This window comes from Bombus pascuorum, chromosome 3 (genome assembly GCF_905332965.1).
Source record: "Bombus pascuorum chromosome 3, iyBomPasc1.1, whole genome shotgun sequence".
Lineage (NCBI taxonomy): Eukaryota > Metazoa > Arthropoda > Insecta > Hymenoptera > Apidae > Bombus > Bombus pascuorum.
The window spans coordinates 15,084,542-15,107,891 of record NC_083490.1 but is presented as its reverse complement, the minus strand read 5'-3'; the positions used below and the strand labels follow the sequence as shown (position 1 = coordinate 15,107,891).

Below are 23,350 nucleotides of genomic sequence, written 5' to 3'. Positions count from 1 at the left end.
GGCACCAACTCAGGGAGTTATAGCGATAATTAATCGTCACCTATTGATAAGAGATAAGTGAGTGGGATTAAGAGGGAGACAGAGTGGGAAAATGGGTAAGCACAAGAGTTAGGAAGCCTAGAACGTTGAAGCGTCTGCGCGTGGCGGGAAAGGAATTGTGGTAGGGAGAATAGTGGGTGCGAAAGCAAGTAGAAGAGAGAGGGGAAAGAGAAACACGCTCTTGGGGTTCGCAAAGCGCGATCCCTCAGTCGGGATGCCGGCCGCGTACCCTCTCCTCCATTTGGTACCGTGATGTTCAGTGAACGTGTGAAGCGTGTTTTAGAGACCATTGGGAACCGTTCGCGGTTCTTCACCACGATTTTCCTGGTTTCGACGTTCGCAGCAAGTGTTTGGACGGATAACTCCACCGGTTCCGGTGAGTGCGTACTTACTAATCTATGGCTAAACTCGTGGAACACGTTCGACGCTCGGCTCTTGGTGGCGGCAAACATCGAAACAACGTTTAAGCAAAGTTTGTGTACACGTTTCTATTCGTTCTGTTGACGTCTTGTAACTCGTACACGTGTATTAGCTGTGTGCGAAAATCTAACGAGTTCCGTTGCCTGTCGCCACCACCGATGACGTTCCAGGACTTCCGTCTACTGTCCTGGAATTCTACGACAAAAGTTCAGATTTGGCATTTTACGTGTCAATGTGACGGTGTTTCTTGAAACGGAATTACATTGCGCAGTGAATGTGTCGAAACAACGTTAAAACGAATGTACATGTTTCTCTGTGAAATTTGGTGACATCTATTAAAAGGGTGATTTGTACGCTTCATATCTCTACAATTCATAATTCGTCACTGTACTATTCGTTTTATATCGTTTCTTGATATATTACGGGCAGACTGTAGTTGACTTCAATCCCTAAAGCAAGTGTTGCAAAGTATTTCCAATAAGCGTGCTGGTTTGTCAAACTTGTAATTATAAATGATAAACATAATAAAAGTTAGTCAGATGCTTGAAGAATAAGAAACAGCACATGTAGTCGTTTTACTTTGTAATAAGGATTTCACAATTGTAATATAATAAAATCGTGAAATATTTAAAATGCTCTTTTTTTCAAATTCATTATTTATATGTAAAGTAAACTTGATTAATTAAATGGATGGCCATTTTCGCCTTATTCTTTCCAAGGGTCACTAATATAGCACTTTAAATATGATATAGAAATATATCTTTTACATTTACATGTAACTTTCATAAAATTACAAATCTTTCACTAGAATTTTCATGGTATGAGAAGATTAATATATCGTCAGTAGAAGAACTATATGCCTGGCTAAACATGATATTGTATTTCAAATTGCGCAAAATCATATATTAAGTAACTTCCACAGTGAACGAAGATATAAATCTTAAATTCGATTCCAATTACTATTATCATTCGATAAATTGAAACAACTACCAAACAAAGTATGAAATGTTAAGATCTATGTGCCTATAATTAAATATTCATAAGCGTCGTTGCATTTAAAAAATCGGCGGTTATTTAAGTTTACAGAAGTTAACGTATAAATAGTAGTGGCGGTTATAATTAATCTATTTCGAGTAAATAATCGTTAACAATTGTCATTATACATACGTTATCGTATGTGATTTTGAAACGTGTTTTATATGCTTAAATTCCTATGCAACGTGAACAATTGATCGGGGTTAGATTCACCAGGACGCAGCATTAAATTCTCATTAATGATGCTTGCAAGATATCTGTATTCAGTTTCAATCCTGTGGCTGCCATCATTACTGTCCAAAGTTATTTCGTGTATCTAACTTGTGATACCATACGTATGTTGTAGCAAGTAGAAACGCAGTTTCACACTGTTATCGGTGAATACAATCACGTGCATTTTCGCAGACTTCGGGTAGAATCACGTACATACATGGCGTGTAGAAATTGTTGTGTATAGCATTAGCTCGATTACATTAATATCCACGTTCCTGCTGGATATGGCCCGCTACTCGCAAGATGCGTTACTTGTTTCTACTATGATTGTATTCTGTTCTTTCTGTATTATTTATTTTCATCTCTATCAATTCGTATAAATATTTATTTTATTTACATTCAAACAAAAATATCGTTTTTAAATTCAAATTCAAATTCAGTTTAATTCATAAGTTCTTTACCAGAAATAATGCTTTGATTTTGGAAAAATTTGAATGTTGACAAAAAATAACAATTAATACATCTGTATATCATATTGTCAATATTATTCTACAATTTAGAATTTTTCTTTAGCCATAATTCAGAATCTAACGTTTTACTTTGACCTCTAGTATTACCTATAAGATAATGTATAAATAAATGTATGATATCATTATTTAGTTTCGCAATAGGTATCTATAATATCAATTCAGTGTTATTTATATTATATATATATTATTTATATTACTTATCTGAAATTATGATATTTTATACAATATAGTGTGCTTTACTTTTGACTATAAAAAATAATTTCAAAATTAACTGTGATAAATTTAAGATATAATATGTTATATAAATTATCTCAATAATTATCTTAGCTAAAATTAACATTTTTAAATATTTGACCGAAGACAGTCTGTTATATTTGTTATATCCTTGTTCAAATATATTGATTGCACTATAATGTAATGGAAACCTAATTTTATAAGTTTCTTCGAAACTAATCACTTTTTAATTTGAACCTTTATAATAATATTTCGGGCTGCTGTAATCAACGTTAATGACGACATTACAGTTTGCGGTCGTCTGCGCTAAATGATTAGGTCACCTAACTTTTATACAATAATGATTATCTGATGCTATTGCACGAAACAATGGGCTACGCTACTTTTTCATTCGTTAAAACTGAATTGTTTTAAGCATTTAACAAGTTTGAAAGCAGTTATCGTTGTTCAAAGTTGCTCACTGGTTTACTGCTAACAATGGGCTTCGGAGAATTTCATACACTTAGAGTACTTCTCTGGATTGTTTGAAACCTCAGTTTTATGCTGAATCTCGATTTAATATCGACTCGATTCGATTGGAAACGTGTAAGTCAATTAAACAATTATTCATTTACAATACTTAATTCCCGGAACATAAACGACGAGACAGCAATAAGTTTTTATCTTTATTTTTGCTTTTACACTTATTCGATAATCTAAATACGTAATTCAAGTGACCATCTACTGGATTTTAAATTTAATGAAAAGTTTGCATTCTGGTTTGTTCACTATTACGTACTTGTTCAATATTTAAGACGAATTATGAATTCCATTGCTGAAGGTACCAAAGGCAAATAGAAATAAGCTTAGGATCAGTGTATCTTTTAGGTCGACAATAATATTATCAGAAAAATAAAAGATATCCACCATTCTTTCTTACAGTAAACTACAGGCAATTCATAAACGTTGAACCAGAAATTGCACTTTTTTAAAAGAGACTTCTGCTATCAATATTTTACAAATCTAGTTGTGTACATATTTATTTCTCATATTGTATATTTTGACTAAAATTAAAAAAGTGACGTTATATTTTATTCAAACTAGCCAATTGCATTATTAAATTATTATTATACTTAAAACTAATTTTGTTCGACACATGTACATTATCCATCTTTTTTGTTAGTTACATTCGACTTTTTATTAACACACAATAGCGCGATAAATTTTTAGCTATCTAATTTTATGATAAATTTGTAAGGAATGTTAAAAAATTCTAAAAATAAAACATACAAAAATAAAATATTCAATAGAAATATATTACACATATGTAGATATATCACTATTTAAATTTACTTTTTTTGAACATTTATGTGCACCAAAGGTAGAATAACGCTCAAAATTTATTACATGATCCATTACTCTGTAGCAGCAAGATTCAAATATTTTAAATAGGATTATGTGGTCTGATGAATCATAGTATATAAACAACGGTATTTTTAACACGAGTAATCAACGTTTGTTAGCTTTATAGATATAATATTTTGTGTATACTTTCAATAGATATTTCATGTTTACCGCAGCACGATGTACATAACGTATAGTTGGTTATGAAAGTACTCGAACACTTGCAGAAATGTATTATGAATACATTATGCGTGTTATATGAAATATTTTGAAATTTCAGTCATATCTATTATAACGAGATCTGATGATCATAATTATAGTGGAAAGTTTGAAACAAGTTATTTAGTACAAATATACATATATTGCACAGGCATAAGAAAAGTGTAGAAAGATGCAATTATCTACTACTATAAGCTCCGACATTAAGTGGTATTATCTTTAACCCTTGTTACATGCCTGATATTGTTGTTCACAATACATATTAATTGTTTACTAAATATATATTTGCAGTCGACAATTTTGTATATATTTTCAGAATGATTTAAAAGATCAATATAATCATGATAGTCGTATTTATGTCATTACGATATTAATAAAATTTCGAAAAATTTCGTATAACGTACATAATATAATACTCATATTTACAACATTTTTTTGTGGTAAATGTCCAAATATCAGTCGAATCATATGTATAATATATCGACGAATTCACATAAAAATCCTGTTACCGTAGTATCTCATCATTTGTAACAAAACGACTACGATTGTCCTGTTTCATGTAAAAATTACTTGATATTTCAAAACATTTTCTCGGAAGATTGATGTCACTTCGCGTGCATATACATATAGTGTCTTCATGAGAATTCCATTGACAATTAATTCCTAAAATTATTGGAAACTCACTTTACATCGAGTATTCACGATGCACTGAAAATGCATTAGACGAACAAAGATTATGTAAATAATAAAGTAATTATCATTTCTAACAAACTTTTAATGTTTGTATAACCTTCAAAACAGATAAAGCTCAAAATATAAAGAAACTAGACTAGTAATCTTTTCACTATAAATTTACAACCTGGTGAACATAATATGCATACAAGTGTCTCATTTGTCTCGGATTCTTAAATATTAGTTACTTCTATCAATAGAAGAAATTGTGTAAAGACAAAGTTACCGATTTAGAAAAGCTAAGAGTATAATCATGATATTTTTTTTGAAAGAGTGTTCTTCTCGAGTGTTCAAAGTTATCAACAAGTTTTTAAGTGGAAGTATATATTTTATTTACACCAATCGATGCTCTATTTTATTCTGTGTGAAACATCTCTGCGATTTTTATATCTGAAAACGATTAGTTTAGAAAACAAGGGAGTAGTAGTTTTGTATTTATAACTTTGTATAGTACAAATATTTCATTAACAAACTGCCTTTGAAATTCATGCAGTAATCGGCGCGGACAAAACAAAGACATTTCTATTATTATCTATCGATTCAAACTGTATTTATTATTTTATAACGATTAATACGATCGCAAAACGCACAATTCAGCAGTATTATGATTTTCACTAAATTTGAGATGAAACTATAATGAAATAATAGAATAATATATGTATATCATATGTTTATTATAACAAATCCATGCATAAAATAATTTTGTATAATTTTTATTATGCTTTTGTCATAATTTTTAAATAAATGGTGAAATATGATTGTAAATAGGATCATGATATTAGTATTATAGATATGAATATTATTAATGTATATATACATAAATCTATCCTATTTGATTCATTAATTAATATTCGCTAAAGATTGCAGATGAATCTTACGAGTTAAGTAAATATTATGATTTGTGTAAGTAAAATTCTATAATTCAAAGAAGGAAAAAGATCTATAAAGTTATAGTAGTCGTGGTTCATTAAATTCTTGTTCCAATAGTTCAAAGATAATACTTTTCTTATTCTGCGGAAATTTTTTTTTTTTATTCATGACAGTTTTATACTTATACACTTATTTTTATACATTTTTTATATCAATGAAAACGTTTCATCTGTTTCATTTATTTCATAAAAAACATGAGAAAATAAATGCGGTGATGTTAACTCTTATTTATCAATTCTTATATCTTAAACTACAAGTAATATCATCACTAACCAATTAATTATAAAAGAAGGTATTAACATAAATTAATCTTAAATAAAAAAGCTGGATATGACTGATAAATCTCCAATTTTTTCGAATAGACATTTTCAGTGAAAGTTGAATAACTAAAAATTAAATTAACGTTAATACTCTGCATTCCCTACAGTTCAAGCTTGGAATTGCTTTTTATAAAAATTAAATGACACGAACTAAATTTGATAATTTCACAAGTAACTACGTGAACTATGTCGTATGATATTTTATTTAGCATAATATACAAATTGGGTTTCTAAATTTATAATTTTCATATAGAATTTATGAATTTATTATAATATTTTATATTTATTTATATATTTTATATTTGTTTGTTGTTACTTGGAGATAAACTGAAGCTATGTATCTCCACATTAAATTTAGTCTTTAATTTCCATTAGAAATATATTTTATTATATATTTATGTGTAGTTTGAAAAATAAAATAAGTTTTAATAATGATAAATTGAGCTAAAGGTAAAAGATTAATTTAGTCTATCAATATTTCATCAGTTAAGTTTATCAATGTTTTATTCAAAATATACTATTTACTGTTGTGCGAACAACATAAGCAGAAACGAGTTATATGCAAGTCGTGCATACATCACATGCACACTTTCTTTGCACATGACTGAAGAAAATACAGACTGATTTACAACTAGCATTTACTCTCCGAGCATTTCCATTTTACTGAAGATAAATCGACAGGGTTTCTGATGTTTACTTTACCTATCTTTTCTTTCGCACATTTAGGATATATTTCAAATTTAGTCTACTAAGTATTTAAATCTTGTACGAGGGTGTTTTCGTATGACTTAAACATTATTTATTCCCATCAATATTAATTAAATAATAATTATGTAATAAATTGCCGAAAATTTAACCTTTTTTCTTATGCTGTGCATATTTATATCTCAAATTAAGACGATGCACTCTATTTTTTATGGGTTATTTTATACAACAACTCTATTCCATTTTAGGCGATTAGAAATTAAATGCAATTAGTTCAAAATAATTTAAGGAAATACTATCAGTTTGATAATTCGTACATTTGGATGATTGGTTTTACTAGATTATACTTATACTGGTTATATTAGATTAATATAACTTAAATCTTCCAGGTCCGATAATATCCAGGTCTGGCGGAAATTTTGGAATTTCATAATTGTGTGTATAATTTTGCGTGTCGGGTAAATTACAACACAGGAAAGAAGAAAATCAAGCTCAATGGAGCCTAAACTGTATGCCTACTAAGCAATATTTTATAATGGCTGTATGAGGTGCACGATACTACTATTATATGGATGACAACGAAATTATTTGGTTGGCAGTTATTCCTAGCGTGCTACAAACCCATTTGTGGGCCAACGTCGCACGTTGTATAGTAGAAGCGTGCATGCAAAATGAGAGAGCCCATCAGTCTGATTCAGCTATCGGCAATTTCACAAATTCAAGTTGGTGCGGAGTATTATCAATTGGAATTTAATTCGTACAAACGTATATGTACGCCATGCTTATCAAATTTGCACGCATCCTAAAATTCATTTAAAATTTAAACAAATTTTAGTCGGTTGCTCGATTTGTTTAAAAAATGGATCTTCCCTTTTTGGGAGTTATCACTTTAATTAACAATTTTTATTTTGAAATTGGTTTTAGTAAAAAACATCACGCATGGTTGATATTTATGACAGCATTTATTAAATTAAATGAATGCACAAAAAACTAATATTACGTGGCTATTGAATTTGATTATTATGTAACAACTGTTTCGGATGCACATCTTGCATAAGATATGTATATCCTACTCCTTTAAATACTTCTTTTCTCTATCTCAAACTTCCCTTCATCTACTCTAAATAAATTATGAAGGCATTCTAAGAACGCATGTGATCTTATCCATCTAAATCTTATTTAGAATGACAGACTCTGTTGGGATATCAATTCTCCCGTTCTGTTTATAATTGCCTCAAGTAATACCAACAGTGTTACTGTCCGAGATGATTACCGATTATCACGTGGATTTAAGCTGTTGCGATCTTCGCAACATATCGGGCTTAGTATCGTCTGATCATGTCTGTCTACTGTGCGCTTATCTTTTGTATCGATCAATCAAGATGTTTATTCCATTAAAGTGTGATAAATGTGTAACTGTCGGGACATTATATTAAAGCTACACCGTGTAAATCTGGTTACATTCTTTAGCCCCAACAGAATCTGCATAAAATCATTTAGGCCGGGGATTGCTAAGATGCACAATTTTAGAAAAAATTATACAACGTAATAAAGTTTTGTGGCTACATTGTATGACTGAGTGACGTTCTTATATACTTTGAAATCTGCCGTTATAACTATAGTTGGAGGGATTCGTGATTTCAAGTATTTGGGCAGTCCATTGAAAATAAAAGAAACAAAAATCATTATGATTATAATTCAAATCGCGATAAACCATAAACATGTTCTTTACGCTAGCAGTAGTTTATTACAACGTTTATCGGTTAAGATTAATTTGCAAGCGGAAAATATACATTTGACGTTGCTTTACATATATTTGAGCCATATTTAAATTTATTCCAGTAGCAATGTTCTATCGTTTCTCGATACGTTTTGCAGACCTTTTCGATGTCAATTAATAATTGTGTTGAAATGATTATTAACTTCCCATTTGCCTCTAATTTTGTCATATTAAGTGATAGAGTTTCAAAACAGATCTTTATGAATACTAAATTTTAGACCGGCTGTTCCTTTTGAAGCACGTCCCATGTTAATTTAATTGCGGCTGAATCATTCGCATTTAAGGATTCAATTACTTCCTTTATATCTTCTGAATTCATGGCATAAAATATCGTAGCTTCAAGCCACGTCTTGGTTAGAATCGGGTTAGATGGAAATGGAATGTAGCAACGTAAAATGGCGCTTTCACAAATATTTTTTTAATAGAAGATATCAAATTATTCACTAATTCAAAAAGGAGACAAACTTCCTTTGCAATCTTCTTTAATAAGTGTATTGTGTAAGTTAAATGAATTCAGGCAAAATACAGTGCTGGACAAAAGTATTGGCACAGCAAGATTGTTATGATACAAATGCTTATAACTATTAAACAAATTGATTTAAACAAAAAACTTTTTGACGTATTTATTTATTATCTATCCTAGTTTATTACATAACAAGAGCAACAATATAAATAAAATAATACGCAAAATAATAACAAAAATATATTTTTTGAACATTTTATGGGTGGACAAAAGTATTGGCACAGTAGAATATTTACGCTTATAACTAATTACATAATAAACTTCTAATATTTTGTTGGCAGTCCTTTTCTTTTAAGGACTTCCTTTAATCTTCTTAATTATAACACTCGATCAGTGAAACTGGAGACTTCAGTTATTAAACAACAAAAAACCAAGAAAGAGTAATAATGTCTAGAAAAACGAAAGAAACCACAATTGAAGAAAGAAAAATAATATTAAATTTATATAAGATGAATAAATCTTACAACGAAATTGCACAAATCATAAACAGAAGTCGTTTTACTGTGCGTTCAGTCATAAAACGCTTTAAAAGTGAAGAAAATCTAGAGAATCAAATTAGGAGTGGTCGCCCTTCTAAGGTAACAATTCGAGAAAAAAGGAAAATCGTAAATATTGTAAAGAAGGATCCAAAAACTAATTCGACTGAAATTGCTTCGATGTTAAAAGCTGAGTGTGAAAAAGAAGTAAGTACCAAAACTGTACGTAGGGTATTGAAGGATGCCGGTTATTCTGCCCGTGCAGCACGAAGAAAGCCCTACATCAGTAAAATAAACCAAAAGAAAAGAGTGGAATTCGCGAAAGAGTTTGTTACGAAAGATACTGATTTTTGGGAAAAGATCATGTTTTCAGATGAAAGTAAGTTTAATATTTTTAAATCTGACGGCAGAATATTAGTATGGCGAAAACCCAACACAGAGATGGACGAACTGAATCTGCAAGCCACCATGAAACATGGGGGTGGTGGTTTAATGGTGTGGGGATGTATGGCATCATCGGGTGTAGGAGAACTTATATTCATTGATGAGATAATGGATAAATATGTATATTTAAATATACTCAAGCAAAATCTTTTGAAAAGTACTCAAAAATTAAACCTCCCCAGGGATTTCTATTTTCAGCAGGATCGAGATCCTAAACATATGGCGTATATTGTTCGTCAGTGGATAATATATAATACTGCCCACACATTAAACACACCACCTCAAAGTCCCGATATGAATCCCATTGAGCACGTGTGGAACGAATTGGAAAAAAGAATTAGGAAACATAATATCACAAGCAAGTCTGAACTGAAGAAAGTTCTTCTGCAGGAATGGAGCAATATTGTACCTGAATTCACTAAAAAATTAGTCCACTCGATGCCCAGAAGATTAAAGGAAGTCCTTAAAAGAAAAGGACTGCCAACAAAATATTAGAAGTTTATTATGTAATTAGTTATAAGCGTAAATATTCTACTGTGCCAATAGTTTTGTCCACCCATAAAATGTTCAAAAAATATATTTTTGTTATTATTTTGCGTATTATTTTATTTATATTGTTGCTCTTGTTATGTAATAAACTAGAATAGATAATAAATAAATACGTCAAAAAGTTTTTTGTTTAAATCAATTTGTTTAGTAGTTATAAGCATTTCTATCATAACAATCATGCTGTGCCAATACTTTTGTCCAGCACTGTATATTCTACTCCTTAGCACTATTCTTTCATACGTGCACGATACTCAGCTGCATCTTTCATTAATGATATGTAATACTTTTTATTCAGCACTGTGTTCGTATATTCATATTCACAAAATAAGCAATACTTGCATAATTTCTTTTTATTTATTTCGTTGCTCGGAAGCAAATAACGTACTGAGATTTCATATTCACGTATTTCCTCAATAATTAAATTTGCTATATACCGATCAATTTTGTCTGTCAGCAAATTCATATATAGTCTTCAGTAATATCATTTTAGTATCGTGGGTTGTTAATTCATAATAATCATTAACGATCCTTTTTTAAATAATTTGATTTGTATATTTTGAACTTAAATTCGCATTACATTTTTTATTACCATTATTACAATTCTTACTACAATGCACAAAGAAGTACGTAAATGCTTATTAGATATTATTTTCTAGCTATAATGACACTCTTATTAACTCATAAAATTTTGTAGATCACTTTTCTAAGTCTTTTCCATGAACCCAGCTTTCATCGAGCAATAAATATTCTAACGGCAGTTAGAAATAATTAAAGTAGGTATATATTGTTCTCCCGAAAATTTCTTTTATTTTATAAGGAAATAATAGATGCACAATGTTCCAAAATAACAAGATGGTTCATACATAATTCAGTAAAATAATATAAAACAAAAAACGTTGTGCATCTATTATTTCCTTATAAAACGAAAGAAACTTTTGAGACAACCTAATATATATGTGTTGTTCTGAAAAATCACTTTATACTGTAGTATACAAAATATGTAATATTCATATTGATAAGATAGGCCTCCTAATCACAAATGGACGTTCTCAGATGTTATGACTTATTCGTTGGAGGAAATAAACATTTCCTGTCATGTTCCGATTTTACATCGAGCCCGTTTATAAAAATCTAAATCTCCTAAGGCAACTTGTTATTTAAACAGGTTTGTCCGCTTTCAACGATTCCCTGATTTTTGCACCAGGATTGCCCGTATGTTTCACGATCTCAAAGCAGTTCCTCAACTTGCGTTGGATTCATCTACGTATTTTCCAACTTCCTAACAGCTCGTCGACTATACGTCGAATTCGTCTGCAAATTTTCATCCTGGTGATACCCCAATTTCGCATCGAGTTGGTTCACAAAGTTTCATCCTCCTGCGGCTCCCTGATAAGGCATCAGGTTCGTCCGCACGTGATTCTATTCCTAGAAGTTCCCTGGTAACGCATCAGATTCGTCCCCTTCCTGAATATTTCCAGTTCCCTGATTTCCGTGAGATCTTCTTGCACTGCTTGCGGCTATGACTCTTAGCAGTTTAAATTTTATATCAGTTAAGGTCCATTCTACACTATATTTGGACCACTTTTATATAACAAAATTTAAATGCGTAATCCACTACATGATTAAATATGAAACTGTAGAAATTATTAATACTTGAAATCAACGTTTTCAGTATACGTCACTAGCTATATAGGATTATTCAAATCATTTTGTCATTCTTGATACTTTCTCTTTTTATATTGGTGAAGGGCACGAAATTTCCTTTTTTTTTACTGTTTTCGTTATTATATTAAAGAATAATGATATCTCGTAGAATAAAAGTTTGATTATTTTCAGCAAAATTCAAGATTGAATATTAAAATATTGAGACTTAAGTGTGTTGCATAATTTTATCTTACCATATAAATATTATTAATATAACTAACTCAGTAAGAGGCATATGTTATAACTATTTCAACTTCAAATCTGTTGCGATTAAACTCTAAATAAGTTACACTTCTGAGAAGGGAATTCATATAAATCGCGAATAATGTCAATTAATTTTAACGCAAATTTGTAAAAATTTGTCTAATAAATAAAACAAGGACAAAGCATCAATCGACCATACTTGTCATTATCCACGATATTCAATAATATTATTTTTAGATGTACTAATAAAAATTAAAAGAGAGGTCCAGTCATTTTTAAAATTGATATAATTTAAACGTGATTTTTTATACTATTAATCTTAATTACAGTACTTAAATTAGTTATTTGAAAGTATTTGATTTCTAGTTTTCCAACACTTTTATTTTCCGACAGTTATTTCAATAATAACATAAGTCTTGAATTACTTTCGATCAAATTGATGTTTATCCTCGAATCACAGATACTTGGTATTATTTTTACTGTGATGTAGCTGTGACGCATAACGTGCACGTATGGTCGTTTATGTGGGCCTATTAGGTGTAAAGAAATATGTACATATATATCGTGTGTGGTAGTATCGATGAGTGTATAAGTAGTACATTCTTGAACAAGTGCACGTCGACGTGTAGCAAAAACAATTTACATTAACTGAATGAAATAATTTAGAGAACAAAAGTAAAACTATTGTCAACTTAAGCTTCAGAAATAAAATAAAATAAAAAATTGCAAAATAAATTGCAAAATAAATTGCAAAAGAAATAAAAGAAGTAAGATTAACCAGAAAGTACTTATATTATAATGAAGAAAAAATATTTTAAGTATAACAAACAAAACTGAAAATGTTACAATAATTATTAAACGATTGATATTGGAAAACTTGTTAAATTAAAAATTGTTTTACAATTGATCTTTTTCTAATATAATATGAGCTTGATGTCGGGAATCTTTTAACTGAAATTTGAAAAGAAACAATTTCAATTATGAATCTTGATGGAATTGTGATTCTAATTCCTCATATATATGAAGGTGATTTTGGCAACCTCGGAATGTTGGTCAAAGCTGCAATTGAAACATTTTCATGATAATCCTCTTAGTCAAGCCTAGATGAATCTCGAACACATCTCATAGTCGTACTTCAGTTTGCTGTCAAATGCAAATACTATGTGTTCTCGCGCTCTAATGTCGAATTGCTATTGCGTTGAAGGAAATCTACAGGCAAAGAGACAGGAATATAATTGTAACTACTATGTATATATGACACGTCAACCTTTCAGTTAATGTCTTTCATAATATCATCGACCTACGCCAAATATCTAATTGTCGTCCGTTAAGTCATAATTCGTATAAATGGCATAGATAAGCAATAATGTTTATTATTTTATAAGAAAGGAAAGATGCATTTATATGAAAATATGTATGATAGATCTTATCGATTTGATTGTTTCCTATAGTTTCTTATCTATTGATTAAATTTTTATTTTTATCATGTAATTATTTTGTAATTAATTCTTTCATATTTATATATTCATGTGCACATATGCTTGAATATGTACGTACTTTATATTCTACCTGTTCAGAATATATCTGTGTAAATTCTGTTTGCGTATAATACATCCTGTAACTAAAACATTGGTTGTTCAGTGGTTATAGAGTTTAACTCAACTTGCGCGTACATGCAGAAACACTGAATTGTTCAATATTATATAAAACAGATACGTGGTAACAAATATTCCACGCGAAGTGCTACAGTACACGAAGGGAATCCGCGTAAGGGATATATCCATGAGATTATTCTGACAGCAGCCGTTCGACAGTTTGTTTCGAAACAGTTAAATAAACGATGTTTATTTGATGTTTGAAATAGTGCTATAGAAAAAATAAATTAATCCATAACTTTTGTTCATTTCTTTAGATGGTTAATCTTTAAATACATCATCATTCTAAATATAATATATTTGTTTAAGATTACCGATTTATTTACAATAAAATGAAAAATAGTTTATTTGTCGATACTCTATATTTATACGTTTACGTCGATATTTTATCGTCGATAGTATAAATACATTCGAATGCACACTGCAGTAAGTGCAACTGTTACATTAAAAAATATAGTTACGTTACCAGTTAGTAAGATCATGCCAAGAGATCATTTAAGAGTTAAAATTTTTACGATAGTGTACATGTCGATATGTACTGTTACACGTAACATGCAACATTTCCTGAACTCTCTCGAGATGCATTTTTCTCTTAGTAATGAATATGGTAACGTAATAATACGGACTATAGCACACTCAAATGAAAAGAACAGATTAAATATAATTTTTATGATAACATATGTAGTCCCACCTATAATGGGTTCCTAAAATGTTTCAACGAATCTAAATGATATCAGAAAAATTTTAACATCTCAGCAATCGTTCTAGAAGTTATCTTGGAATTTATTATATCATTATTGTCGAAAGAGTTAAGCATGTAGGTAACTATATATTGGCTCTAAATTTTTAATGTAAGGAGTGTAAAAAGATAATTTGTCATGATTTTGACAGGTGATTGTACACCTCTAAAACGATTGAGTTGCGGTTCCATGTTTTCTTTAAGATTTTTTACCCTTGTGACAAATAACTACTATACGATGCAATAAAAAAAATTCGTCCTTGAAATTCAAGGTAAAAGTCAATATTGCGGCTACTTCTTTTGCTGATCTCCACCGATTCAGAGCTGCAGAGTCACCTGCCAAAGCCACAACAAATAATCTTTTTACACCCTGTACAAACCAGTCTGGATAATAAACAATAGTAATAAAATTATTTAATATGATTTATGATATCAGTATATCTATATCAAACTTATACATATACACAAAATACCTTGCTTTACTTATTTAGTATATTATATGTATACTTTTGACGAAAAGACTATTGTGCTGGGGACACTATAAGTAACTTTATGTCGAAACATTAGGTAACGCCTCCGGAAAGTTCATGAATCCCTATGAATTAGCAAAAAACACTACATAATCTGGAGAACACCACAGTACATTCCTTTACAGCGTTAAAAATATTAACAAGAACATGCTTGAAAAGCAAGACAGCCAGAGAAAAGTATTTTGTTCCTCAGGACTCTGTAGCAAAACTGTTGCTGCACTTTAAAATAGGGTTTTTTTACTAGACTTTAAAGGAATTTTTTTATGTAGACTCTTTGACGAATTTTCCAGTGTTTTCTAGGCTTTAAAAGACTTTTATATAGTAGATTTTATACTTTGAATCATACTCTTTTACACAAGTAACAGTAGCTTATGAAATATTTTCCTAATAGCAAATAAAGTATTTTTATTTGTAATGCGCAATATTTGTAATAATATACATGTTGCTGGTCGAAAATGAACTGGTTGAATTATCGTTTAACTACAAGTTAAATATGCAAGTACAGCTCATCGAAATGTAGACAGTTTAATTAGATTTTGACCAGCTGGGACAAATACTTGCTTTATATACTAAACTGTAATATCGGATACAAAATTATGCTCAGTGCATAGTAGAATAGTCAGAATAGTATAAGATTGTGTTATACATATACATATGTAATCACTGCAATGTACGGCACAATCGTTCAGTTGTTTGCGATGATTACAAAAACTTATTAATTGAAATATTTCTCCATTGCGTGAACAACGTAGACGATAGGAAACATTTCGAAAATGCTTTTTTTCATATTGAATTCAAATTGATTTTGATTTTTCAAATAAAAGCTTATAATACTTTCTCTATTATACATCAGAGTAGAGTATATAGAGTACATTAAAATAAATTTAAGAAGAAAGTTCATACCAAATTTATGGCGATGGAAATAGTATAGTAGTATAGCTAGTAGCAGTAAATAAGTAGTAATACATATCTTCGCGACTCATAATTATTCTGCTTTTCAATATAAATATAAGCACAAATCCTACTTTGAGAATGATTATAATTTTTCAATAAAGAATAAAACTAAAAAGACAACTTTTTACTTTAATACATATTCAAATTGCATATTGTTTTTTGCAGTACAACATTTTTCTTCTTCAAAATTGTATGCATTACTATCTCTTGGAATGGCTGAATTAACTTTATATGCTTTAATAATCGTTTTCGAAATAATGATTTAAATTCATTTACATTATTCATGAGTATTGTTAGTAGAGCATCTTGAGACAAAATCAAACATTTAAGAATTTATAACACATATTTCGCAGGTATTACGAAAGTGTATAAAAAATTAAACACATTTATTATGTGTATACGTAAGATGGGTATTCAGGTTATATATTCATTTTTTACTAAATACATATTTACAGTAAGTATCGTGTAATTTCTACATATACATGTTTTGAGATTGTTTTTACATTCAAACAATATGTATCTGGCAATCGTATTTGTAAAAATGAGCTGGACTAAATCCGAGTATTTTCATAAGCCATTGCATGTACATAGTTACTGAAGTTTGTACATCACCCCATCGAATTATATACCTAATAATATGTTTCTTTCCGATTTAAAAAGTAGAAACTGTTCGTGCACATATTATATATTTTAACAATCATAAGGGCAACTAGAACAGATTGAGATTTTATTTAAAAAGAAAAATTAATTTCCTATTAGTCCGTTTATTTTTCTCTTATATTGTATTGTAATAAAAGTCAAATCATTGTTTGATTACGTTTCAAATATTTAATATCTAATTATTTAAACTTTATACGTTAAAAACAATATGATATTTTACGAAATATCCTTCCTTGATACACTCTTAAGTAATGGTTACTATATGAGAAAGCCTCCTCAAATTTGGTAATGCGAACTATGAGTTACCAGAGGAAGCATGCTACGGTTATGCTTCTGTTGTGAAAGTTATTTTCAGATATCCGCCTCCCTTAGGTATTACACCGATAAACTGCGAACGTCAGAATCGTCAATTAGAAATTAATTCGAAACATCCATTAAGCAAGCAGGCCTGTTTCACTAAAGCAACAATTATTTTATACGTTCCACGGTGTTGTTGCAAACTTTGCAACAGGTACAACAAGACGTGGTCGATGTATCTAGGTTGTGTGACAGGTCAGCTTTACTCCGCTCGAGTTGAATTGCATACTGCATCACACCTAGTATGCATGCAATTCATTAGTAATGAGCCCGTCCGATAAAACCGATTTAATTAGCGGGATACGGTCAAATCATGGTAAACCATGGTAAATCATGGAACGATATGCAGACTTCAAACGAAAATTTTTCAAACCTACATGTGAAAATTAAGACTATTATGAAGTTTTTGGGTGAAAAGAATATATTGATTTGTATATTATGATAGACAGATGACGATAAAAAATAGATGAACTGCTTTTTACATTATAAATGGAACGATGCATCTAAAAAATACAGATGCATTTTTTAAGGTAAAAATGTGTATTCTTTTACGTACATCAATTATTTACGACAAAATGGGCATTAGGGTGGTATGTATTAAGGAGCAGCAGAGGACTAAAGGAAGTTTAACATCGATAATTAATACTAGTAACTTTGAAGTAGACATTTTGTACGATATTAATAATAGTTACTAGTTCCGAAATATATATCACATCTATTAATTTTATTATTCTAATCAAGTAGTATTTTTATCTGTAATATCATACTGACACATATTTCATGTTCCTTGCCATTAAAACTTTCTTATTTTTTGTTCTTTTATTTATATTTATTTATTTTTCTTAACTTGCTCGTGCCAAAAAACAGTTCAGAACACATTTTAATAAATTATACTCTTCAAATAAAATAACAAACGTAATAAATATTTCCTGAGATGGATTTTTGGCATGAGCAACTAAATACTCCTCCATACGGAATAACGAGATGCAAAAGATGCATCTACTAGTGCGTAAAGAGATGTGATTCTATTTTTTAAAAAATCATAATTCACCTTCATATGTCTTATATGTGCCCCTGCAAGAAAAACTAATAACATGAAATCGTAATTACTTCACTCAATTCTTGTTTGAAAAATTTCTTTATAATACATTAGCTAATTCAATAATAACGTGAAATGACAAAGTTAAAGGCTTTGTTCAATTTTGAATGGGATATCTCAAGTGTTAAGGAATAATTTTCTGTTTCTTCATTAGTATTATTATTTATTTTTTATCTGACTGTGCAATATAATCATTTTGCAAATAGTATCAATGCAAGAGCCAATGGAATTTTAACATCATTTTTCAAGAGAATGATTGAGTTGCGCGATGTATGATTCCCTTGAAACTTTTATTTCTCATAAGTTTTATACGACGTAATAAAAAAATTTAACTTTGAACTTCAAGATCAAGATTAATTTTGCAACAAATTGTTTTAGCAGGTCTTCACCAATTCAGAATGTTCACGCAATAGTGGTCGCGACGCTTATTTTTTAGTCTACCCGGTACATCGGTAGATCGTTTCATGTTAATACATATATATTTATGCATTGTCAAATATGATAGGCAAGTTTATCGACGTTATACTAGGATACTGTATATGTAAATTCTTAAATTATTTCTAACTATTTATTACTAGTGCCATTAGAAAGAAGAACGTTTTAATAAATCACAAAATGCAATAGATTTCAGTGCATTTTGGATGTCATGCAACAAATAATTTCAAATAATTTCAAACAATTTCTTCCTATATGTATTTAATTTTCTGCAAATAGATTAGAATGCGATATATATATATATAACATAATATAATATTTGAATCAAAAGTTTGAAATATTGTGTGGATCACTATACCACGAAATCAAAAAAAGCAACTAGTAATAAAAACGTTTGTGTGTATGTGTGTGCAATGAAACAATACAGAGGATATGGACATGCAACATAATAAATGTTACAAGAGAGAGGGGATTTATGAATCGCGACGCGAAGCAGAATTTCGTGCGGTTAGCGACGAAACTTCCGTCGTCACCAGCCGGAAAACGTTGTTTCTCTCACTCGTCGACCCTTCCTTCATCGAAAACGAGTAACACAGTTGCGATAAAACTTTTTAATAGGACGATAAAAGTACTATACCTATAGGATATACACGCTACTAAAACATTATTATTCGCAGAATGCAATTAAGAAAATTGTAAACCTTAACTTTTTTCGGACAAATGGAAAACATAAATGAAATTATTTATTTTTGTCTGGTAATAGAATTAACAGTATTTTTTTATAATTATTCTGACTACATATGAAGCAATGAAAAATTGATGTTATGTTGAAAATACAAAGTTTATTTCGTTTTAATTATATCTAGTAAACCCTTTAATACCAAAAGTCATATTCCACTAATGGTTTTACAGCAACTGCGTTTACATATTTTAGAAAAATTATGCTAGACGTATATCATAATGAGACACGATATTGAGCACGTCTTTTAGATATGTGTAAATAATATCGACAAGTGTTATGTTGCACGTAGCTACGTATAAATATATTATTATAATTCTGTATATTCGAAAAAGTGTGTTATTCAACAAAAATAATCAGAATAAGTTAAATAATGCGATATAAATATGTGTATACCAATCTTAGCTCATAAAGAATTTAGAATACCTGTTTTCTGTTTAATCAAATTAAATGTTTCTGGTAGTTTCCTACAATGCTATACAGTATTAAGCAACATTCCAAGAAAGAACTTTTTAGATAATTTTATTAACAGAGGTATTTATATACTCTTGTTCCCTCTTATTAATTCATTTCCTCATCGCAGTAATTGAAATAAGTGTGAAAAGCCAGATTTGATTTATTAGCACCAAAATATGGAATATTATTCTGCTCTTAACTTCTTTATAGAAAACTTTGTAATATTAATAAATTGTCAATATACGGTTTCAGTCGGATTAATTTATTTAATGTTATTAACGTACACAAATTGCGGCTTATAAAAAACAATTAACATATTTGAAAACATGGACACACAATTGAAGATGCTACAAATGTTGAATACTTTCTATTTCGATTAGTATTCGCAATGTTACTCAGGTTATTAATGTGTTTTAACAGTAAGCTTTGCTTGCCTGTAACTTATCAAGAAACTTCTTGTTACCTTAGGAAGGGGAAAATTGAATTTTAACGATGCAGGAAAGGGAAGAAACAACAACATAAGGATCTTGAATCTAACTCTAAAAGAATCTCCTTCAGTGAGGAGAAATGTGCGTTGGTTATAGCTGGTAGCTGCATGTGAACTTTAAGTTCTTTAGACAGAATTATGCGGTGTAAGCGTTGGGAGCGGGTATTAAACCCACAGTCAGAAAATTTCATTTCTTTCCTAATAAACTTCACAATGTCCATTTGTTCTTTTAGCTTAGTTCGACTTTTTTCATTTCAGTCTTCTACATTTTCGCTGTAACAAATTTCAATTTTTAATACCTAACGAGAACGAATCACATTTCTCTTAATTCATTTCATGTTTACATAGTATCAATTTTATAAATATATTAAATAAATATAGGAACTGAAACTTTTCGTACTGGTTAGTACTTCGGGGAAATGAAGATAGAAATTTTGTAGATTTCTAAAAATTTGTTGAGCTAACATCTACCGATAATGATGATAAATACTTTAAATTTACAGGTATTTTTATTAAAATAGAATTAATTAAATCTAAACATTTTTCAAATAACAAATTATTCTTCCATTAATTCAAGATGTCACTTGTTATAAGATATGAGACGCTTTTATCCAAGAAAGTATTGTATGGGTTTCTTCCAAGTTGCTGTAATAAAATTATATGAAATAAATATATGTAATAAGGATTTGTTACCAAATTCTTGATGCGCATTATTAGAATCTATTAATTATTTTAGGTAAATACAAAGAAATATATTTTCCATAAATTTATTCGAGAAGTTAAATAAAAATAATAAAGCTTTTATTGGAATAGTTATTTCGTACATGTAAAAAAATTATAAAATGTCTCACTCGCATAAAAGCTTGAGATAATTGCTATTGAAAGACACGAAAAGTGTTGACGGAATGGGTAGGAATAAACGGTACGATTTTCAAGAGACGATTAACATCCGTTTCGCGTGAAAGATTAAGGAAACACTTGAGTCACTGTCAGAATACTAGAAGAGGCAAATGGCAGAGAACGACTTTGGAAGAAGGAACGACGGAGAAACCTTGCGAGTTACAGTATACCAGAAAGAACTGAGATCGGCACAGTTAAGAACTTTCAGGGAAGAAAACGTATAAAGAAGTTTCGAAGAGGAAAACTCGAACGGATCGTATCGACGATTCACGATACGTTTTAATAGAAGTAGCCGAAAACGCGTGCGAGACATCTCTGAAAAATCAACTAAAAGGAAACTGCCACAAAGCAAAACAACAAAACACTGTGTATGTTAAAATCTCAATGATACTTAAAAAATCCTATCTGATAACATACTAAATGAATACTGAAATTTATTTTTATTTTATTTATTATTTGTTTAAATGTATCGAAGTCTTCGGTGTTTGTAAATCCGAAATACCATTTATTTCAATATAATACCTAATTATCTGTCTTCATATATAAGTAGTTAAGTAATCTTAAAGGAATCACTTATTATTCGTTTCATATAATTGATTAACAAATATCTTATAGATAGAATAGTTATGTTGATATCAATTTGAAACTTAAACATACTTTTATACTCTAGGAAAGAACAAACAGTATAAACGACAATATAAACAAAACAGGAAAGTATAAACAGATTTTTATATTTAAAATAATATTTTAATGCGTTCTGTTATATTCAGAAAAAACAATAGGAGCGTAATTATTCGCATTGGTATCATTTGATATCACTAAAGTATAGTAACTAAGAATGATATATTTTTTCTATTATTTTTTCGAAATTACTTGCTTTGATAATGAAAGTTTATTCACATAGAAACACTTTTTACTACTTGGCACGTTCATATTTTATGTGATATTTACAGTGTTTGCAATTACTTTTTTTCCAGCAGAATATTTCATTTGGAAAAACGTTGCGCTCATAAATAAGAACAGATGAAACGTGTAAAATCATAAAATCATAAAACCATAAAAGCAATATATTTCTAAGCACACCAGCACATTTATTATTGAGGTATTGAATACTTTAAGTGTTACATACATTACATTCTATATTTTTCAATGCATTTATGTTTTCTAATTTGCCGATTATTCATGATTCTATATGAATGTTTTTATTTTTTCGTAATTGTATCTGCATCATACGATTTGCATGTGTTTACGAAGCTAATACTCATAATTTTAGTATCAGCAATCTTTATAAATTTAAATACGGCTCTTTTGCTTAGGATTAAAATTGTATACTTTATAAAAATCAATATGAAGGTAAATATCACACAACTGTTATTACATGTTGTAAGTAATCTTTGTTACTGATTATTTTTCATGCGATATTGTTTATTATATCAGAAAAAAGGGCGAGGCCGAAAAACATATAGAATACATATCACACATTACCACATTTTCGACCCATCTTTCATTATTCACTTGACATAAGGTTGATCACGCTCAAATATCAAATACGAATTCTGTATGAAATGAAAATTACGATATATGCAATGAAATTAGGACCATTGGAAATAAAATTATAGCTTCCTTCAACATTACAATGTAATAAGCACTGCTTTAAAATTTAGTCTCTGAAGATATCTCCACAATATAAAAATAAAGAAAATTAATTGAATTTTTGCTTAAACAGTGATAATAATCAAATACCATTTGTTAAAGGGAATGAAGACCATAAGAGTTTCTTCTGTGGCTTTAATCTTCTTCTTAATTCGTAAGGAAAGTGATCTTGATAACATTATTACAAAAGATTTTGAAATTTTACGTGTAAAACTACATTCATGTTATGCATGTTATTTCAAATAA

The 23,350-nt window shown here is 29.6% G+C and overlaps 1 protein-coding gene across 1 annotated transcript in view; it reads left to right on the top strand.

Annotated features, from left to right (window-relative positions):
* The first annotated feature begins 224 nt into the window (after positions 1 to 224).
* Positions 225 to 23,350, top strand: part of LOC132904916 (neurotrimin-like) — a 242,275-nt gene continuing 219,149 nt past the window's right edge. The window contains exon 1 of the mRNA XM_060955755.1: positions 225 to 415. Coding sequence (XP_060811738.1) covers positions 292 to 415 — 124 coding nt within the window. The 5' untranslated portion in view covers positions 225 to 291. The remainder of the gene's footprint in view (positions 416 to 23,350) is intronic.